Raw genomic sequence first — 17,458 nt, 5'->3', positions numbered from 1 at the left:
GCTGAATCAATGTGCGACCAGCGCACCGTGGTCGATGGAGCGCACGACCACCGCCGACATTGTCGTCGACAGCGCTTCCATCTTGCACATGGAGCGCGCAACCCGTGGCCCGCAGGCGGCGAGGTTGAACCACCGCAAGCTCTCTAGGGTGAACTCGTTCACCCACTACAAAATACCCATTGGACCAAGTGCCGTCGGGACCGACTTCACCGCACGACGAGCACGTCACTGCTCCGACTTGGCCTCACCGACTCTTTTACCGGGACACGGTGTTCATGTTCGTGGTAGCATGCAAGGCAGTCATCGTCACGCCATGGGTGTGCGCCCTGTCCGTGCTCCCTCGTCATTTTCTCGTCGAACTGGATGACATTCATCTTAGAAGAGCGCCATCGACGGCATCGCGATGGCGCACGACGCTCGGCCTAGATTCGAAACGCCAGCGCCGCGGAATGCCATCCCCCAAACGCAATATCAAACACAAACAGCCCTTCGAGCCCACGGTGAATCTGTTGCGGCTCGTCCACTTGCCGTTGGGTTTCCGTGCCCAAACCAAGGGCACACGACCCGTTGCCCCAAGTCCACACTTGGCCGTTCGTGAGCAACGCGCCGCCGTGCCAGTCGCCGTGCGAGACTTTGGCGATTTCCCGTGTCGAGTCCATCCATGTCGACGTGATTTCTCGACCCCGGTTCAGGTCAAACATACGTAGGCGCCCAGTTGCGCCGTCGACGAGCGCGAGGTGGTGCAAACGCGCAGACATGTGGGAGAACCGGGCTCCATGCAGCCCTAGCTTGTCGTTTGTGTCGAAATGGAGGGACTCGGACGTCGGCGGTTGCCCAATTTCGTGCCACAAGTAGACGAGGCCGCGCTTGGACAGCGCCACGGTGAAGTCACAGCCCGCGACCAAGCGGTCAATGGGGTCACGCGGGTCCGACGCAATCGAAAACGCCTTGGTCTGAGCGATCGAGTGGATGGTTTCGACGTGACATGTCTTGATCGACCCGTCTGCGAGGAGCAGCGCGACGTGGCTCCATCCCGCCGCGATCGCCTTGGCTTTGACATGGCGACAGTCTTCCGTGGGCGTGCAGTTGGTCACTTGCACGGTGAACTTGGCCGCAGAATACGCATTTCGCGCGGACGTCCACACGTACGCGGCGCCGCTGTCGCCGAGCGCGCACCCATAGGATCGGCCCCCGCAGATGGAGCGGCACGGCTCGGGCAGCGGCACCCTCGACCCCGTCGTTTGAATGGAATATTCGTCCAATGCACCCCAAAACCACACGTCACCCTTTTGATTCAGCGCGTGCATGCCCCATCCCGTGCACGCCATCGCTGCAATCGGCCCAATGTCGGTTGTATCGATCGGCGTCGGCGACCGCACCCTGCCCCACGACGGTTGATCTGGTTGTCGCAAGCGGCCGTTTCCGTTCTCTCCCCACGTTAAAACGATAGGAGCTTTCATGTTCTTGTACAGCTGCAACCATCCTGTCGCGGTGCGGGGGAACGAATGCGGGTTGATGCGGAAGTCCCGGATGCACAGGTCCTCCCACAGGACCGCCCCTGTGACGATGGAGTGCATGGTCTTGGATGTAGCTCCAAGGCTCAAGATCGACCCGACCTTGAGGAAGCTCGTGATGACGGACATCGTGTCTGATGTCAGCGACGACAGCGCCATCATCGGTCGATCCCACGACGTTGAAAATGGCCACGATGCCGACTTTTTCCTACCGGAAATTAGTGTTAGCATCGAGAGAAATTGCTTCACAAGTTGCTCAGCAACGCCAAAAACGTTGTCGGAAATGGCTGTGGCGCACGGAAGCAAAAGGGGATGGGCTGGGCCGTTTGCGACTCGACTCCGCGGCGCCAACCGCACTCAAACGGCCCAGCACCAACGACAACTTGGCTGCTTTCGTTCGCGGGAGTGGAATGCGCCGAATCGGACTGACTTCTTCTCCCTGCATGTATGGGACACATCTCGTCGATGTATACGGCATGCGCTGATTGTCGATCCAAGGACGACGCGCCGTCGCAAGAGGATCGCCGGTCCTGGACGCCTCCGTCCCTATCCAAGGCACCTCGCAGTAGAAAGCGCCAGGTCCCACTTATTCCTCCGCTGTATCCATCTCTGCGCCGTGCATCGTTGCGCAAAGCGGCGGATTTCCTCCGGCGCCGGCCGCGGATGGGGATGAGCGAATGGTGCTTGATTCCACCATTGTGGCATGCCACGTGCACGATGTAACCGACAACGTAAACAACATCTAAGCAAAAATGTACTGATTTTTATAGAACGCATCGCACCATGCAGTTCCCATTCGATGCAAAATAGTATCGCACCTTGCATCTTGACCGCACCGTTTCGCCAAGTGACCGCGGAAATTCGCTGGCCAAAGACACGGTGTTTACATTGACCGAGAAATGCCCGGCGTCGCATTCGAAGCGCCAGGCAGCTAGGTATCTACGTCGATCCCTGTTGTCCCCCATTTCCCAGGCACGAGCGATCCGCAAGTCGATCGCCCATGAGAGAGCAACGACTGGTCGCGCTGGCGGTCGCCTTGGTCGAGGGAGTCGCGTTCGCAGCCACGTCGCCAGTAACTCCGTGGAGGTGCGTGCGATCGACGGCACCGACCACGCTCTTCGCACAAGTCCGCCGGAATGCCGCCAGTGATATGGAGTGTGTAGCTCGAGTCGACAACGATGTGCCCGTTTGCATTTGGCATCTTTCGCTTGCCGCGTGTAGAATAGTGATCTCGAACGACATGTCGTCGGTGACCACCGTGCTGGCGTGCGGCTTGACGCACATGGAGCTACATCGCACTGCGGGCTACAACCAGCGCAACTACTGGTGCTCGACGGCACTAGCAGCGCTCGACCCGTCCGACCCTCGCGTGCCACATTGCCATCATCATGCTGCGACCAATCTGTACTTCGGTGTCCGCGTCAACGTGCGTGGCCATTTGGAGTGTTCATCCAAGGACGGTGCCGCGTGCCATGCGCGCGCTTTGACGTTTGAGGGCTGCATGGCGAGCCTCAGGACGACCTCCGATGCCATCCACCTGTGCCCACTCGTGTGTACGCAAGCCCAGTACTCTGACAGCGGCCACTGGTGCACGTTGCTGGAGCAACTGACAACGCGTCCGTCGACAGCTTACCTCCGACCCCTTCTCCGTGGAGGTGTCTTCGGGGATCTCCACCGCCGGCGCCATGCGTTGGCATGGCCCGCATCGTGGTGCGTTGGTTTGTCACGATGGTACTGACAGTCATGTCGACCTCCACCACAAGCGGCGGTGCATGTGCCATGGAAGCGGCTGTAAACAACTACTTCGCCGAACGCAAGGCCAAGCTGGGTTGGTGCGGTGGCCGACCGCCATCGGCTCTGCTTGTGCCCACGGAGGACGCCACCGACACGACCGGCGCCGTGTTGCGCACCTTTCAAATCCCGCACGACAGCGATGTGAAGCACGTCCACGTTCAGCTCGGACAAAGCCCCACGGCCTCGGTGACACTCGAAAAGTACAAGATGCAGCACCTCGTCGCCATCAAAACCCTGCGCTCGGGTGTGAGTGCAGCTGCCCGCCACGCGTTTGTCCATGAGCTGCACGTGCTTGCCAGGTACACAAGTGCCCACCACCGGGCTAGCCTGACCACGTTCTCTTGGATGCAGCATCTCGTCTCCGGTGCGTGCTGTGGGGACTCTCGTAGCCACCCATCGTGTGTCGATCGTGCTCGAGCACATGGACGGTGGGAACGTCCTCATGTTCCTGGCAGCGCATGGTCGGTACTCGATGGATTGGCAAGAGCCTACTTGACCTCGCGGAGGCGCTCGTGCACTTGCATGCGATCGATCGGGTGCATGGGCAGTTGATCTCGCGCCACGTGTTGCTGGATTCGGTCAACGGCACCAAAGTGACAGGCGTTGGAAGCCAGCACGCGTTGGACCGCCTTGCCCAACACACCGCGCCGACATCGGCGTCGGACATGTATTCATTTGGTGCGTGCATGTGAGGGCTCGACGCACCGCGGACGGTGCTGCAGACGGTCGCGCTGTCAACTGTCTGGCTGTAGGCGTTTTGTTGTCCGAGTTTGGCACCCACCGCGACGCATAACGAATGGACTGGCAAGCCGTTGACGGACCTTGAAGTGATGCTGCTCGTCACGGCCAACACGTTGGTGCCATCGTTTTCGGACGTCATGCCAACTTGGCTGGCCGACATCGGCCGGAGGTGCACTGCGAGATGCCCGCGCGATCGCCCGTCGGCCGTTGAAGTGTCCCGCAGCCTGCGGAGGCTGCTGGCGCCGACCGTAGACGTCGCCGAAGTATGTGAATAAAATCCCCTGAACTCGAGCACGACGTGCGAAGAATCGCATCGACCGGCTTCGAATGGGATACAAGGCTAGCGCGGAGGCCGGGCAACGCCCGCGTTGGCATGCATCGTCGCGAAGGTTGCTCCAGCACGACGTCGTACACGTCCGCAGGTACCCAGTCGCTCGAATTCGTGGTCGCAGCGATCTCCATGCTCGAGCATTCGTCAACGCATGCGACTTGTCATCGCCGACAGCTCGTTGGATAGCTGCATGCGCAAAGCACGCGAGCTGCCGCCGACGCCACGCAAGAAATGCTACTTTAAGATCATAGTCGCCAGTGTTGCTTTGCACGAGCGGAGCGGGCCATGATGGTCTGCATCTCTCGCTTGAGGTCGGCATCCCGTCATCGCAAGAGTGGCGTCGTGGTTAGCATACTCAGCGCCATCCCCGACACCACGTAAAAGAGGTTGCTATGCGTCCACGTGCTGGGTGGGACTGCCCAGCGACAGCACTTTCATGTGTACGGTCTCGGCAGTTGCGCTCAGCGCCGATGTCAGTGTGGCGAGGCTTGCCGTCGAATTCGCGATGGCGGTGCCGCCCCAAACACGTAGACAGCGACATCATCGTCGGTCTCAATCGACGTGGACTTGGTCCATCGAAGTGGACATCAGAGCGGCCACCGATGCCAGCATGACCCCTCAAGCGCATTGCATCTTCAAAACACGATTTCCTATTGCACAGCACAAGTTATTCATTCGAGGTCGGCGGCACGCACGGGAGACCGTGGACGACGTGCTGTACGACCGCCTCGCTGCTGCCGTTGTCGACAACGCACTTGAAGTTTTGTCGGCAGGGATCAGCGCACAGGCCACACGCGTCGAACGATCGTATCCATCCATTTCGACCAAGACCCACCCGCATACCGTGGCCACCGCAAGTGCCGCACGGATCGACTTGAGCTTTGCCCCATGGCACGCCCTTGCCATCCATGCAAAGGCGGTTGCAATGCGGGTCGTTGGCAGGAAGTCGCTACCCGCAAACATCAATCGAGCCATCGCCGCCGCAGACACCGCACACGTCCACTGACTACGTTCATGTGCGCACGCCGCACGAGAGTGCGGCTCTACTGAAAGAACACCCCGCGTGACAGCGATGGCGCACCGTGTTGCTGAAGCGGAAGCTGTCGTAGCCGGTGGAACCACTTTCCACGCCTGCAACTCGCGCAATTGTTACATGCTGCAGTTGTCGCGTTCGCGGGGGGGGGGCTGCACCGACTCGACCAAAACGTCTCTGGGCAGGCCACAGGGAGATGGGGCGCATTGGCGCAGCCGAAGTAGATAGACATGACGACAGCGCGATCGGCTCGGTACACCTCCAAATGTCTACATCGCCCAGTGCACATGAAAAGCTGACAAAGCTCACCATAGAGCAGCGGATCGACGACGGTAAGAGCTGGGAAATCCGTGAGCCCCGACGCAAAGAGCAGCTGCGCTTCGTGCTCGAGGACGAGTATTGTGCGATTGAAATCGACGCATTGCTGCACGCGATGCATGTCCAATACGGCATCGTCCGTGAAACACGCCGCGTTTTCGGGGGAGGGGTGCACGTCGCCGCGACGCGCTCCGCGTACTCGCGACGGGGTACAACTGGAATACGCGCCACAGGCGGACGTGTTGAAGCAGCATGTCCGCTCCAGAGTTCTCACGATCTGGGTCGTTGTCGGGGTCGAATGTGCAAAAGGCGTCGTCGACGCACAGCGACGGGCAGTTGTTTTGAAGTGGACGGCTGTCGCAGCCCCATTCCTTGGCCGGGTACACTTGAACATGCGGTGTGAAGCGCACCGTTGACGGCTCAAAAGCCGAGATGATTGAAGCCAAGAGAGGTGTCAACGACGGCGAAGTAGAGGATGCATACAGCACAATCTCAACATGGTCGTAATAAGCCTTGGCGAACGCCCCGCGCAAGTGGAGCACAACGGTAGTCTGTTTCACGTCAAGCCGTCATTGCAAGGCTGCGACGTCCTTGCAACTGGTGGATGCGGCGGGAATGGTGGCGCTATCTGAGACGATTCCTCGAACGTCGACGAAAGGGAGGGTCGCGTCATCGACGTTGGCCGAGCTGTTGAAGAAGACAGCACCAACGACTCCTCGCATGCCTTGCACTTGGCGAGCTTGCTCCACCACTGAGCACTTGGTGGCTACTTTCACCATCGCGAGTCGGTACGACGAGGTCGCCGCTGTGTCGGTGGTGGCGATCGCCAAGGCAGGACATCCATGAAGAGGTGGGGCAAACGCAGAAGGAGCAATAACATCGGAGGTGTTGACGGCTACCGCGCGTGAGAACGCCGGTGCCAAGTCGAAGAGCATCGTGACTGACAGTGCGTTCTAGGAAATCCACCGCGTTGTCTGGCGTCATCACCGCCAGCTCCGGGGTCACGATCACGGCATTCACACGGTCGAGCCACAGGACGACCCTTGTTCGTCACTTAAAACACCAAACCATCAAGTGGCAGCGTCATCGGCTGGCCGTTGGGCGGCGCATGCTGCGGTGGGTTCGAAAAAATGGACGGAGAATGTCTGCATTTAGATTGGTTCACAGTGGCCAATCATAGATCGTAAAATCCAGATCCTTCGGTTTTCCTCGAATTAAATTGCGTATCAAGGATATTGATAGCCAATCAGAATCCTGAAAATGGACAATCAATAATGCAAGGCGTTTTCAAACAACCGGTGCAAGTCGTCTTCACGGGCAGGACGCGGCGCGAGCTTGGTGACGCGGTGCTGTGGCAGCGTCCCCTTTACGAGCGCCGGGACATCGCTTGCCGTGTAGCCAAGAAATCCGATGCCTAGGGAGCCACGTTGTTTGCCTGACTCGGATCCTCATGGCTGTGAATGTACCTAGTGGAACATCGAGGTCTTGCATGAGTCGCAGCACTTCGTCGGCCAAGATGTCCCCAGCACCCTCGGCTTTAGCCTTGCTCGTCATTTGGTCGTACTTGTGCCACCTCTCCGTGCCTTGTGCCAGCGCTTGGGCGCATGTCATGTGCCGGTCAGGGTTTGCCTGACCTGTGAAACGAAATACTGCAGGCGCCGTGACGACAACTGAGTGGCCATGGGGCACCATTGGGTGGCCGACATCGTAGCCAGGCGGCACGTACGACTTGACCTGTTGGCACGAACATCCGCACGTTGTACCAGTCGTGTTTTGTCAGCCATCGTACCTGGCTCGCGATGGGGTAGCTCATGCCATGGCACAGATGCACGCCAGCATTGCCGAATCCAATGCCGGCCGCTGTGGATGCCAGCAGCATGGCACTGCGCGCTTCCACGTCGGAGACGTCGCGCACCGCTCGTCGGAGGAACTTGTTGGTCTGTTGCAGAGCGTGCAACGACCAAATATCGCTAATCGGGTTCGAGCCTTGGTATGCAGGGCGGTGGTTCTACTTGCACGTCCTAGTCAGCCATGGAGAGGGCAGTGAGGCTTACCGGTGTCGAAGGATAAGGTCGTTCCGTGAATGGAATCGCCGTGAAAGACTCGATCGCGTGGCAGAGTACGTCAAAGCCAGAGTATTTGGCCACATTCGGTGGAAGCGTCGCGGTATTGAGTGGATCGACGATCCCCAGGGTTGGCTTGAGCCGGCGGTGGGCGACGCCCGTCTTACTCTTGGTGCGGGTGTCGTCGAATATAGCAACGCCTGCAATCAAAGGTTGACGCCATGTTCGTGCCATGTCATCGCACCTGTCGTTTCACTCCCAGTACCAGCAGTCGTCGGAATTGCAAAGAGCGGCCGCAACGCGCCTGGCACTGGAATCCCTTTGCCGACAGGAGGATTCACGTAGTCGTAAAAGTCGCTCGGGGGAAACATCGAGTACAGGTTGGCGATCTTGGCCGTGTCGATGACACTCCCGCCGCCGACTGCCACGATCGCGTCCACATCTGTCGCCAGGCCGTTCATGTATGCAATCGCGTGCTGGAACGAAATGTCGTTTGGCTCGACGCGGACTTGATCGTACACATGTGCGCGGATGCCGTTGTCGGCCAACGAGTCCAACACTGTGTGCACCACGGGAAGGTCTAAGAGCGAGAGTGAGAAACAACACTGTAGGAATCACGATGCAGCGGTTGGTGGGGTGTACCTCTCAGGTGGGAGTCCGTGAACATGACGACGTTGCGCGCCTTCAGTTCCTTGAGGTCCAAGCCAATCTCGGCCGTCACACCAGCGCCAAAGCGGATGCTAGACGCCGCCAACTCACATGCGACGTCCTTGCGGCCTGAAAACAAGCGGTGTTGGCTATTTGCCACGGTGCGGCGGGTTGCACACGTGCGGATGCCCAGCATCATGGCCGACGAAGACTGACTTGAAGTTGGGGGCATCGGGACATGTCCCATTGGGACACTCCCTGGTTTTAAGAACTTGTTGGATTCAATGTTTGAAATCTTCAGATTTCTTTGAATTTCGAAATATCAATTTCGAAATATCAAACTGTATCACATCATGATGGCGACACAACGCAGCGACGGCAGATCATGGAGAGACCTCACGTGGCCATCTCGCACAACAGGTCATTCCTCGGCATCGTTGACGCGATCCGACTACTTTCGCCATGAGCAAGCGCTCAGTCCCAGCCCGTTAGGTTTTGCGTGTTTGCCTACAACGTACATTGGGGACGTGTCCAAGATGTTTGACCTTTGGATGCAATTGCTCCTCACGGCATTCCGCATGCCAGCGAGGCACATGTCAATTGGAAGGCAAAGTATTGCGATAGGTGGCGACCGGTGATACCGTTCACAAAGTTCGCATGTCCGGAATCGATCGAATCAACCCAGCTATGCGAGAAGCACGACAATCTATACACCATGTGAGCGTGAACATTCGATGGGTCGGGCGAAGGAACTCGTTGACTCGTTCGTTTGTTCAATGCAACCAAACATCACGGACCCAACCAACCACCCCCAGCAGCACGGACGCAACCACATCTTCGAGCCGTCCGCTTCCTTTTCCAATATACTACCACCTAGGGCACTTCGATGGTACGGGATGTGTGGACACGGTGGCGTTTGTCTATCCTTCGAGGGATGTGGGATGCCATGGGTCTAGTTGAGAAAACAACGAGTTTATGACAAGTGGGCGGTGGTCCATGGCAACGAGCAGCACAAATATGCACCTGCATGTATACTGTAGGAATGCGCTCTTCCTTTGCAGCGCACCATGAGACCTTGAATGCCCACGCATACTGCATCGAGACGACAGTGCTGCAGGAGAGGATGAAGTGTGGAGTTGGTAGTTCTGCCGTTGCTGGTGTTTACGTTATGAGATGGGGTAAACCAAGTACCCAAAGAAGATGGCCATGAAAGCCACCATGAGCGCGACTAGCCGATTGTCTCGCATGTTTCCCGTCGGTTCTGGTTCGATCGTGGGGAGGACGATCCGGCGTCGCTTGGGTTTCTTCTTGCCCTGGGTGTTTAACCGGCCAACGCACAGCTGTTGGACCATGTCGCGCGCACTCTTCGAGTGTCCCACGCCCTCAAACTCCTCATGTGCGTCTTTCCCGGCTAAATCCACCAAAACCTCAGGGCCGCCGGGATGGTCCTCCAGGAAGGCAGTGATGTCGTAAATCTTCTGCTTGCCATCTACGCCCAGCACGATCCATGCATCGCCAGCACTGCTGTGTTTAGCCACTTCTTCCAGGGTGTATTCGTGAATGTCAAAATGAGCCATCGAGACGTCCGTCGCAAGCAAGCGCCGTGGTGCGTCCGCGATGGCGTCGGTTACAGAATCCAAACAACGAAAAATATCGGACAAGTCGAATATTTTTTCCATGTAAAATAAAAATACACTTCGATACCACCATACATATATTTTCTGTTCATTCGATTTAACTTTACATTTTCGTCGTACGCAAATTATCCAAAAATTTGGCGGTGTGTAACATTCACACTAATTTCAGAAATTCGTATTTAGTGTGACAATTGGGCAACACCAACCACGAACCCGCCTCTCCCACTTGCGCCACCGCGTCGACGTCGACCAAGGCAGCGATGTCCACGTACGACGAAATCGAGATTGAAGACATGGAGTACGATGAGAAGGAGCAGATTTATACATACCCTTGTCCATGCGGCGACAACTTCTTCATCACTCTGCAAGACTTGTACGACGGCGACGACATTGGGACATGCCCAAGTTGTTCGTTGACCATCCGCGTCATCTTCGACGAAGATAACCTGCCCGAGCTGCGTGACGAAGAAGACGACGACTGCGCTGTGGACGATTTGGTCGAGCATGCCCAGGAAAAGCTCACCGTGGCGGCAGTGTCTCCGTGAACCACGTCATCAAACCGTCGTATTTATCAACATGATTCGTCCATTCTCGTAACATTGTCGTCGTTGTGATGATCCCAACGGCATTCGAGGTCACAAGAGTTGGCATAGAATGGATCTCGCGAGCCATTGAATGCTACGAGGTTTCCTCGCACGTGTTTGGACATGAGCTCCGTCGCATTCGCCACGACTCTCCCCTGCACAAGCGCAGCTTGTGCGTGTGACTTGAAAACCATCAAAGGGATACAAGGTCACATTAGGCAAGAGTGTTTCGACTGTACAGGACGCGTGGCAAAGGGCCAACGGCACTTCTACTACTCGAACGAGTCCAAAAATGGCGCTTTTCGGTCGGTGTAGCCAACCGGGCAAAACGGGTACGACGTGCGCTTGGACGACGTGACGCTCGAAAACAGCGTGTACTCGGATGCATTCTTGACGATACGGATGATGGCTTGGATCGTCGAGTACGATCCGAGCATGATCGACACGACAATGACAGTCCAGCACACGATCTTGTGGGCGGTGGACATGTCGGCCTTGAACAGTTTGTAGTACAAGAGGAGGGGCAAGATGACGGAGCACATGTTGGTGAGGGACGCGCCCATGAGATCGGCCATGTCGAAGAACGACCGTTGCAGGAGCATCGCGAGGAAGCATTGGATGGCAACGACGACAGTGCGGAAGAGGATGCGGCGGGTGGTGTCGCTGAACTTGGCGGGAGGTTGCGGCTCGCGGGCGTCCACCGTGTCGTTTAATGCGACTAATGAAGCGACAGTCGCGTCGTTCTTGGGCGCGTCCAGCGGCTCAGCAGTCTTGACCACTGCGGCCTTCATGGGGGTCTCCAGCTCGTTGAAGTCAGCAGCGGCCACCATGTCGCCGTCGCCTTCAGTTTCCACGTCATCGTCGCATTTGTCCAGGGCCGCGTTTTGGGGGAACAGTGACTTCTCCACTGTGACCAAGAACGGGTTCAACAGCACGGCAAATGCAATCGCAACGTGCAAAAACATGGATGCATACGCCACGCGGCGGCGATGCGTCGAGTGCGACATGGCGAGGAGCAAGTTGTTGGGCGATGCGCACCCAAATTGCGCATACCCCAGGGCGCCGAGCGTCACATAAAAGGCCGAGATCAACAGCATCCCGTATGCCAGCGCAGTGGGCAACCTCTCTGGCTGCGGGTGGTGGTGGTGCAGCTGGGGCACAATTAACGCCGCGCCGTACGACAACGCGAACGACCCGAACGTGTCCAGGACATTCGTGAAACTCACGTTGTCCGTCGGTTCAAACAGCTCGTTCCCATGGGCGACGTACGCATCGACGGTCGCGATCACGTCCGCGATAAACGTCGCAGCCGCACCAGAGATCAGCACAATGTACGCTTCATGCAACACGCGAATGTAGATGATCGGGAGCAACGCGACCGCCATGAGAATGATCCACACCGTCGACGGCAGATTGATGGCACCGTCAAAGATGGCGGGAAGGAGCGTCGCGCCACCGAGGACGAGGAACGCCACAGGCAGGAGAAAGCACGTCGTGAGCTGGGTCGCCTGCACGACCAGGCGGCCCTTGGACCCCCACATATGGACCGCCAAGTCTGTGTACGTGTGGATGTGCGGCAAATGGCGGAGCTTGAGGAAACAGCGCGACAGCGCGACCGTCGCGTACGTGTTGAAAAAGCAACTTAAGATGAAAGCGACGGCCGAGTAGGTCGGGCCAGCTTGGGCCAAGATGTACGGCATCGCGAGCGACCCGATGCCGAAAACACAGCACACCAAATGCACGATTGCGAGCAGATCTTGCTTGGACAGCACGTAGCACGAGAACATCGTGCCCGGGAGGAGGAAAATCGTAAAATGACCTCTTGGTGTCGCATCCACGGAATACTCGACGTCAAAAGATGGGTGCACGCTCTCGAATTCCAAGCCGTGCCAACGTACAAACTTTAGGAAATCCATCCACCGCATGGCGCGCCGTATACACCGCTGGGTGTGGACTAGGTGGCGCCTGCTACCTGGTTCATTCACTAGCCCCCGCCGACCCAGTGTGCGGGGTCGAGTTCTCATAGAGGTCGCGCGACCCCAAACGTCGCACAAACTTGCCTGGATACGACAGAATCGTGCATCATCTGCTGGCGATGGTCGGACGGCGTGTACAAGGATGAATTAGTGGATTGAATGGCAACACGAATGATGTGATGGTAGTGGTCGCGCCCAACGACAACAACAGTTACAGCGAATATAGCATTGTCTGAGATAACCATCGTCAAGGCTGTCGTGGTGGACGTTGCGACAAGAATGAATTAAAATGGGGTCGCCTGTCGCAAAACCCCCAAACCCCTCGGCAAGCTTCGAGTCTGAAGACTGCCTCGTGGGGGATTTCGTCGTGCCCGTCGTCAGAAGGCACAAAACGAAGGGGAAGTTGCTTGGGGACTGTGGTTGAGGACAACTGAAGAAACAACCGTCATGGCCAGGACACAGCCTTCTTGCATAAACCTTCCCAAGCAGTGATGGATGGGTGCAGAGCCCTCCAACCTACGCCAGCCATCGATTCTCCAATTCTCCACACCAGCCGCACCCTCGTACTGTAGGCTGCTGCCACTCTTGATTTGGTTTGAAGTTGCTGGGCAAGGGCGTGCGGGCTGGTGGACGCACTTTGACCTCATTCAACTTCAGTGACACACTCCTGTCAAGGCTGTTTCGTTCACGTCGCGAGAATCGGACGCAAACCTCGACTTGTATCTATCTCCGTGACTGTGCCTTCCAGGTCGCCACACGTGGAGCTTCCATCCTGCTTCCCTCAGGAAACCATTGCGCCGCCCACGCCACACACAAATCATGCACTGCTTCTGAACGTGTTGCTTGCCAACAACGACAAGGAACGACGACGACGACGAGGTCGTTTTAGGCGGCGTCTTCTGGCGCTGTGTTTCAACGCTGATTGTTTTTCTTTTGGACGCTCGTTTGTCAACAGCCACTGCCCGAGACGGCTACGATCCCCTTGTGTTTCATCGGTCGTGCAAAGCCTCATCCGTGGGGTGTCCCAAACCTGCGTCCGAAAGGTCGCACACCATGTCACGCAGGTACCTCCACTACTGTGGGGAGACAACGCCGATTTTTCACACCAGCTTCATGTTGTTGTCCCTCCCCGAGGTAGGATAGCCAGATAGATGGCACATTCACACGTAACTCTTGCCAAGTTAGGCTCATCCCGTAGCCAGCTAGCCGCCTCTCTCGCTGCGTGAATTCCCATCGACCACATCCTACCTCCACCTTGAAGTTGAAAACACACGTCAAAAAAACGGACGGAGCCAATCAAATTCCAGAATCCAAGGAATCTCACACTCGTCAGATGTCGTGGAACACGAAAGTCGTCACAGGACAACACGTCCCCCGCTCTAGGACGGAAAAAAGGCTTGGTCATGTGCTTCATGACTGTTGAAGATTCCTTCTTCGCACGGACAGGAATGTATGAATGCCGTTGGGACATTTTCATGGACGATATCGGCAGGTTCCCAAGCGTTTTCCATGGCTTCGAGACCGCGCCAGTTGAAGAGCATCTCATACGTGTTTCTGTCGGCCACAACACGACAGTCCATAAAGACCTCCGCCTCATTAGCCTTTACAGTGATGGGCCACACGCTCCTATACATCATCAGAGACATCGAGGCTCCCGTCGGCATAAAACCTGAGGCCACTGCGGGCATCGCCGTGGATAATATTGTGGACGTCGTACAGCCAGATGCTGTTCATAGCAGTCACCACAGCTGGGCCATTCCAGGTTGTTGGCAATATGGTACGATGATGGTGCGACAAAACGTCGCGGTAGAGTGCATCGTCACCCACGACAAATAGGGCCATTTGCATACCACGTTCCTGTTCACGGGCCTTGCGGGCTCGGTCACGTTTCAGGGCGTTGGCAGCACTCCTTGTGCATAGCGCCCAACGCACCACCTGACCGTCCGACATTGAGCGCTGATGGCGTGCTAACTCAACTAGCGTAGCTGACTTGAGTTTGCCCGAGAGTGATTTGGTGTCCATGGGCGACATACCTGGACGCCCCAGCATCCAGCTACATCGCCGAGGTACGGTGAGGGTAGCTGGTTCATGACTAGCATGACCACGAAAGGGATTTTATTCCACTGAGTTGTGGCCAAAAGCCACTCGCCGTAGCACGCCCGCAATTGGCGCAACAGTTGATGCATAAAAACCTCCACTGTGCCAGTAGCCCAGGGCAGCGGGCAATTATGGTGGGCGCCGAGCACACGCTGCAATTCAGCAATGCCTTGGTTCTTGAAATGAGTGCCCTGTCGGAAACCCACGCAGAACACACACCAGACACAGCAAACCATGGAAGGAGACAGTACTTGGTCCCCACCCCCCGTAGCCAAACCGTAGTTGTTAAAGTTGGCCAGAGTCGAGCTTGATTTCACCCTTAACCAATTGGGTCCATTCCAGGGAAGAGGGGGTGGTGACAATACTACTGCCCAAACTATCTCGTTGGTCGGTTCCAATCGTGGCTGCTAGTGCAGGCCTTACAAAACAGTACCATCAGCAGCAACCATCTCAACCGTTCGAGCGTCCTGGGAGGAAAATCACACGGATCCGCACGACTGTCAAACATCGAGCACCACAGATTCGCCAGCGGTACGTACACACATCAAAGGTAGAAAGTTGTTTGGCTGGATTGGTTCGGCTTACATTGGCAAATGGACATTCACGCGTCGATGGTTGTTTGCCGCCGAATGCTCAACTCGGAAAGACTCGGGCACGAACTGTGCCCGCACGAGCCATTCACGAAAGAATTCGTTGTTGGCACTCCACCAAAGTGACTGTGGCGAAAGTACTCGTCGCCAGCTAGCGGTAGCACACGGCTCACGAGCACAGTGCATGCCACTCGGTCAGCGACAATGCATGGACAACGGAAGCGCCGACAAAGTTTCAGGATCCAGGGGAATATCCCGCGCATTCAATGTGTTGGAAAAGTGCTTTACCAGGCAACAAATGCTAACACTATAGAGAAAACGAATCGAGCCATGGCGCTTTTCGGTCCGCGTACCCCGCGGGGCAGTACGCATACTCGGTTCGCTTGGACGGCGGCGTCGACGCAAACAACGTGTACTGGGATGCGTTCTTGACGATGCGAACAATCGCTTGGATCGTCGAGTAGATGCCGAGGACCATGGACACGACAATGACAATCCAGCACAGGATCTTGTGCGGCCGGCTCATTTCGCCCTTGAACAGGTTATAGTATAGCATGAGGGGCAACACGACCGAGCAAAAGTTCATGACAGATGCGCCGACAAGGTCAGCCACGTCCGAAAACGAGCTTTGCGTGAGCATGGCCAAGAAGCACTGGCCCGCTACGACCAACGTGCGGAAAATGTACCGGCGAGTGGTCTCACTGTACTTGGCGGCGGCCGGCTCGGACGCGTCCATCTCCTCGACGACCTTGGGGGTCTCGATCTGGTTGAACTGTTCCTGGTCGTCTGCGTCGTCGTACTTGGCCGCCGACAGCGGAAACAGCGTCTTCTCGACCGTGACGAAAAACGGGTTCACGACCACAGCAAACGCAATCGTGATGTGCATTTGCATCGCAATGTACGCGGCGCGGCGGCGCTGCGTCAAGTGCGACATGGCCAAGAGCAGGTTGCTCGGCGACGCACATCCAAAATGCGCATACCCGAGGGCGCCAAGAGTCACGTAAAAGCCCGAAATCAACAACATCCCGTAAACCAGCGCGGTGGGCATCCTCTCTGGCTGCGGATGGTGGTGCTGCAGCTGGGGTACGACGACTGCGGCCCCGTATGCCAACGCGAACGACCCAAACGTGTCGAAAACGTGCGTGGCCGTGATGTTGGCCGTCGGTTCAAACAACTCGTCACCGTGCGCGACGTACGCATCAATGGTCGCAATGACATCTCCGATAATTGTCGCCGACGAGCCCGTGATCAGCACGATATACGCTTCGTGGAGCACACGAATGTAGATGATCGGAAGCAGCGCGGCCGCCATGAGAATGATCCAGACCGTCGTAGACAAGTCGAGGAACCCGTCAAAGATGGCCGGGAGGAGCGTGGTGCCGCCAAGCACCAAGAACGCCACAGGCAGGAGAATGCATGACGCCAGTTGCGTGGCTTGCACCGTGTACGCGCCCTTTTGGCCCCACAGATGCACCGCCAAGTCGGTGTACGTGTGTATGTGCGGCAAGTGGCGGAGCTTGAGGAAGCAGTGCGACAGCGCGACCGTCGCGTACGTGTTGAAGAAACAGTTGAGGATGAATGCGACGGTCGAGTAAGTCGGGCCCGCTTGGGCAAAGATGTACGGCATCGAGAGCGACCCGACGCCGCAGACACATGCAGCCAAGTGGACAATCACAATCAAATCTTGCTTGGATGGCAACTGGCACTTGAACATGGCAGGCGAAATTCAACAATGACACGATGGCTGGCCGTCCGACCTGCGTGAGTGACAGACCGGCGCGAACAGCTGACAGCGCGGGTTTTTGCAGCGCTTGACGCTTGGATTTGCACTGTCGCTTGGAGGTCTATCGTGGCCATGGGCAAGCAACACGGAGTCACTGGGGGACGCAACGAAGGCGCGCGGTGGTGCGGTGCCTGATGGAGGGCTTCGTACGTGGCTCAATCTGCTCAGGAGAAGCGAGGCGAACACAGTCGGCCATCTCCTCCCAATGCTCGTGGAGTCGTCGGTGCTGTCCTACCACCACCCTCCCTTTGCCGAATCTGAAAGACCCAACTTCACAGGTGAAAACCTCTCCAACATTATACTGACAGAACAACATCATCTATTCGAATCGAATCTCAAAGTACATGCC

General features: G+C 57.0%; 8 protein-coding genes across 9 annotated transcripts; 2 read left to right on the top strand and 6 right to left on the bottom strand.

Annotated features, from left to right (window-relative positions):
* Positions 1-93: 93 nt before the first annotated feature.
* On the bottom strand, positions 94-2,192 carry H310_11435 (hypothetical protein). Its single transcript, XM_008878123.1, has one exon. It carries the CDS (start codon positions 1,743-1,745, stop codon positions 423-425), a length of 1,323 nt encoding a protein of 440 aa, XP_008876345.1. The 5' UTR covers positions 1,746-2,192; the 3' UTR covers positions 94-422.
* A 501-nt stretch (positions 2,193-2,693) lies between these two features.
* Positions 2,694-4,101, top strand: H310_11434 (hypothetical protein; the record flags this gene model as incomplete). Its single annotated transcript, XM_008878122.1, has 5 exons — positions 2,694-3,224; positions 3,278-3,607; positions 3,660-3,717; positions 3,764-3,986; positions 4,061-4,101. Exons 1-5 carry the CDS (start codon positions 2,755-2,757, stop codon positions 4,099-4,101), a joined length of 1,122 nt encoding a protein of 373 aa, XP_008876344.1. The 5' UTR covers positions 2,694-2,754.
* A 946-nt stretch (positions 4,102-5,047) lies between these two features.
* On the bottom strand, positions 5,048-6,666 carry H310_11433 (hypothetical protein; the record flags this gene model as incomplete). The annotated part of the gene is made up of 6 exons (XM_008878121.1): positions 5,048-5,329; positions 5,391-5,423; positions 5,462-5,511; positions 5,723-5,837; positions 5,956-6,282; positions 6,379-6,666. 6 exons carry the CDS (start codon positions 6,664-6,666, stop codon positions 5,048-5,050), a joined length of 1,095 nt encoding a protein of 364 aa, XP_008876343.1.
* Positions 6,667-6,865: 199 nt separating this feature from the next.
* H310_11432 lies at positions 6,866-8,656 on the bottom strand. Of its 2 annotated transcripts, XM_008878120.1 has the most exons (6): positions 8,437-8,656; positions 8,039-8,374; positions 7,786-7,994; positions 7,521-7,739; positions 7,198-7,465; positions 6,866-7,145 (listed from the first exon to the last, which is right to left on the bottom strand). In XM_008878120.1, the coding sequence occupies exons 1-6, from the start codon at positions 8,639-8,641 to the stop codon at positions 7,000-7,002; spliced, it is 1,383 nt and encodes a 460-aa protein (XP_008876342.1). In that variant the 5' UTR covers positions 8,642-8,656; the 3' UTR covers positions 6,866-6,999. The 2 variants fall into 2 exon arrangements, with proteins under 2 accessions (XP_008876342.1, XP_008876341.1); XM_008878119.1 differs by having other exon boundaries at positions 7,198-7,739.
* Positions 8,657-9,148: 492 nt separating this feature from the next.
* Positions 9,149-10,019, bottom strand: H310_11431 (hypothetical protein; the record flags this gene model as incomplete). The annotated part of the gene is made up of 3 exons (XM_008878118.1): positions 9,149-9,394; positions 9,466-9,553; positions 9,634-10,019. 3 exons carry the CDS (start codon positions 10,017-10,019, stop codon positions 9,149-9,151), a joined length of 720 nt encoding a protein of 239 aa, XP_008876340.1.
* A 245-nt stretch (positions 10,020-10,264) lies between these two features.
* Positions 10,265-10,713, top strand: H310_11430 (hypothetical protein). The gene has a single exon (XM_008878117.1). The coding sequence runs from the start codon at positions 10,340-10,342 to the stop codon at positions 10,622-10,624; it is 285 nt and encodes a 94-aa protein (XP_008876339.1). The 5' UTR covers positions 10,265-10,339; the 3' UTR covers positions 10,625-10,713.
* A 146-nt stretch (positions 10,714-10,859) lies between these two features.
* Positions 10,860-12,542, bottom strand: H310_11429 (hypothetical protein). The gene has a single exon (XM_008878116.1). It carries the CDS (start codon positions 12,448-12,450, stop codon positions 10,936-10,938), a length of 1,515 nt encoding a protein of 504 aa, XP_008876338.1. The 5' UTR covers positions 12,451-12,542; the 3' UTR covers positions 10,860-10,935.
* A 3,029-nt stretch (positions 12,543-15,571) lies between these two features.
* On the bottom strand, positions 15,572-17,355 carry H310_11428 (hypothetical protein). The gene has a single exon (XM_008878115.1). The coding sequence runs from the start codon at positions 17,038-17,040 to the stop codon at positions 15,634-15,636; it is 1,407 nt and encodes a 468-aa protein (XP_008876337.1). The 5' UTR covers positions 17,041-17,355; the 3' UTR covers positions 15,572-15,633.
* Positions 17,356-17,458: the final 103 nt, after the last annotated feature.

This window comes from Aphanomyces invadans (assembly GCF_000520115.1).
Source record: "Aphanomyces invadans strain NJM9701 unplaced genomic scaffold supercont1.31, whole genome shotgun sequence".
Taxonomy (NCBI): domain Eukaryota; phylum Oomycota; class Saprolegniomycetes; order Saprolegniales; family Verrucalvaceae; genus Aphanomyces; species Aphanomyces invadans.
The sequence above is the reverse complement of the archived record's forward strand: the minus strand, read 5'-3'. Positions and strand labels throughout refer to the sequence as shown.

What these genes read in the sequence shown, in the direction of transcription:
- H310_11429 (XM_008878116.1), bottom strand. Translation starts at nt 12,450, where the DNA reads ATGTTCTCGTGCTACGTGCTGTCCAAGCAAGATCTGCTCGCAATCGTG.
- H310_11430 (XM_008878117.1), top strand. Translation starts at nt 10,340, where the DNA reads ATGTCCACGTACGACGAAATCGAGATTGAAGACATGGAGTACGATGAG.
- H310_11432 (XM_008878120.1), bottom strand. Translation starts at nt 8,641, where the DNA reads ATGATGCTGGGCATCCGCACGTGTGCAACCCGCCGCACCGTGGCAAAT. An exon ending in TACTGGGAGTGAAACGACAG is followed by an intron (nt 7,995 to 8,038) that starts GTGCGATGACAT and finishes CTTTGATTGCAG; the next exon opens with GCGTTGCTATATTCGACGAC. An exon ending in GCTACCCCATCGCGAGCCAG is followed by an intron (nt 7,466 to 7,520) that starts GTACGATGGCTG and finishes TCGTGCCAACAG; the next exon opens with GTCAAGTCGTACGTGCCGCC.
- H310_11435 (XM_008878123.1), bottom strand. Translation starts at nt 1,745, where the DNA reads ATGCTAACACTAATTTCCGGTAGGAAAAAGTCGGCATCGTGGCCATTT.
- H310_11428 (XM_008878115.1), bottom strand. Translation starts at nt 17,040, where the DNA reads ATGTTCAAGTGCCAGTTGCCATCCAAGCAAGATTTGATTGTGATTGTC.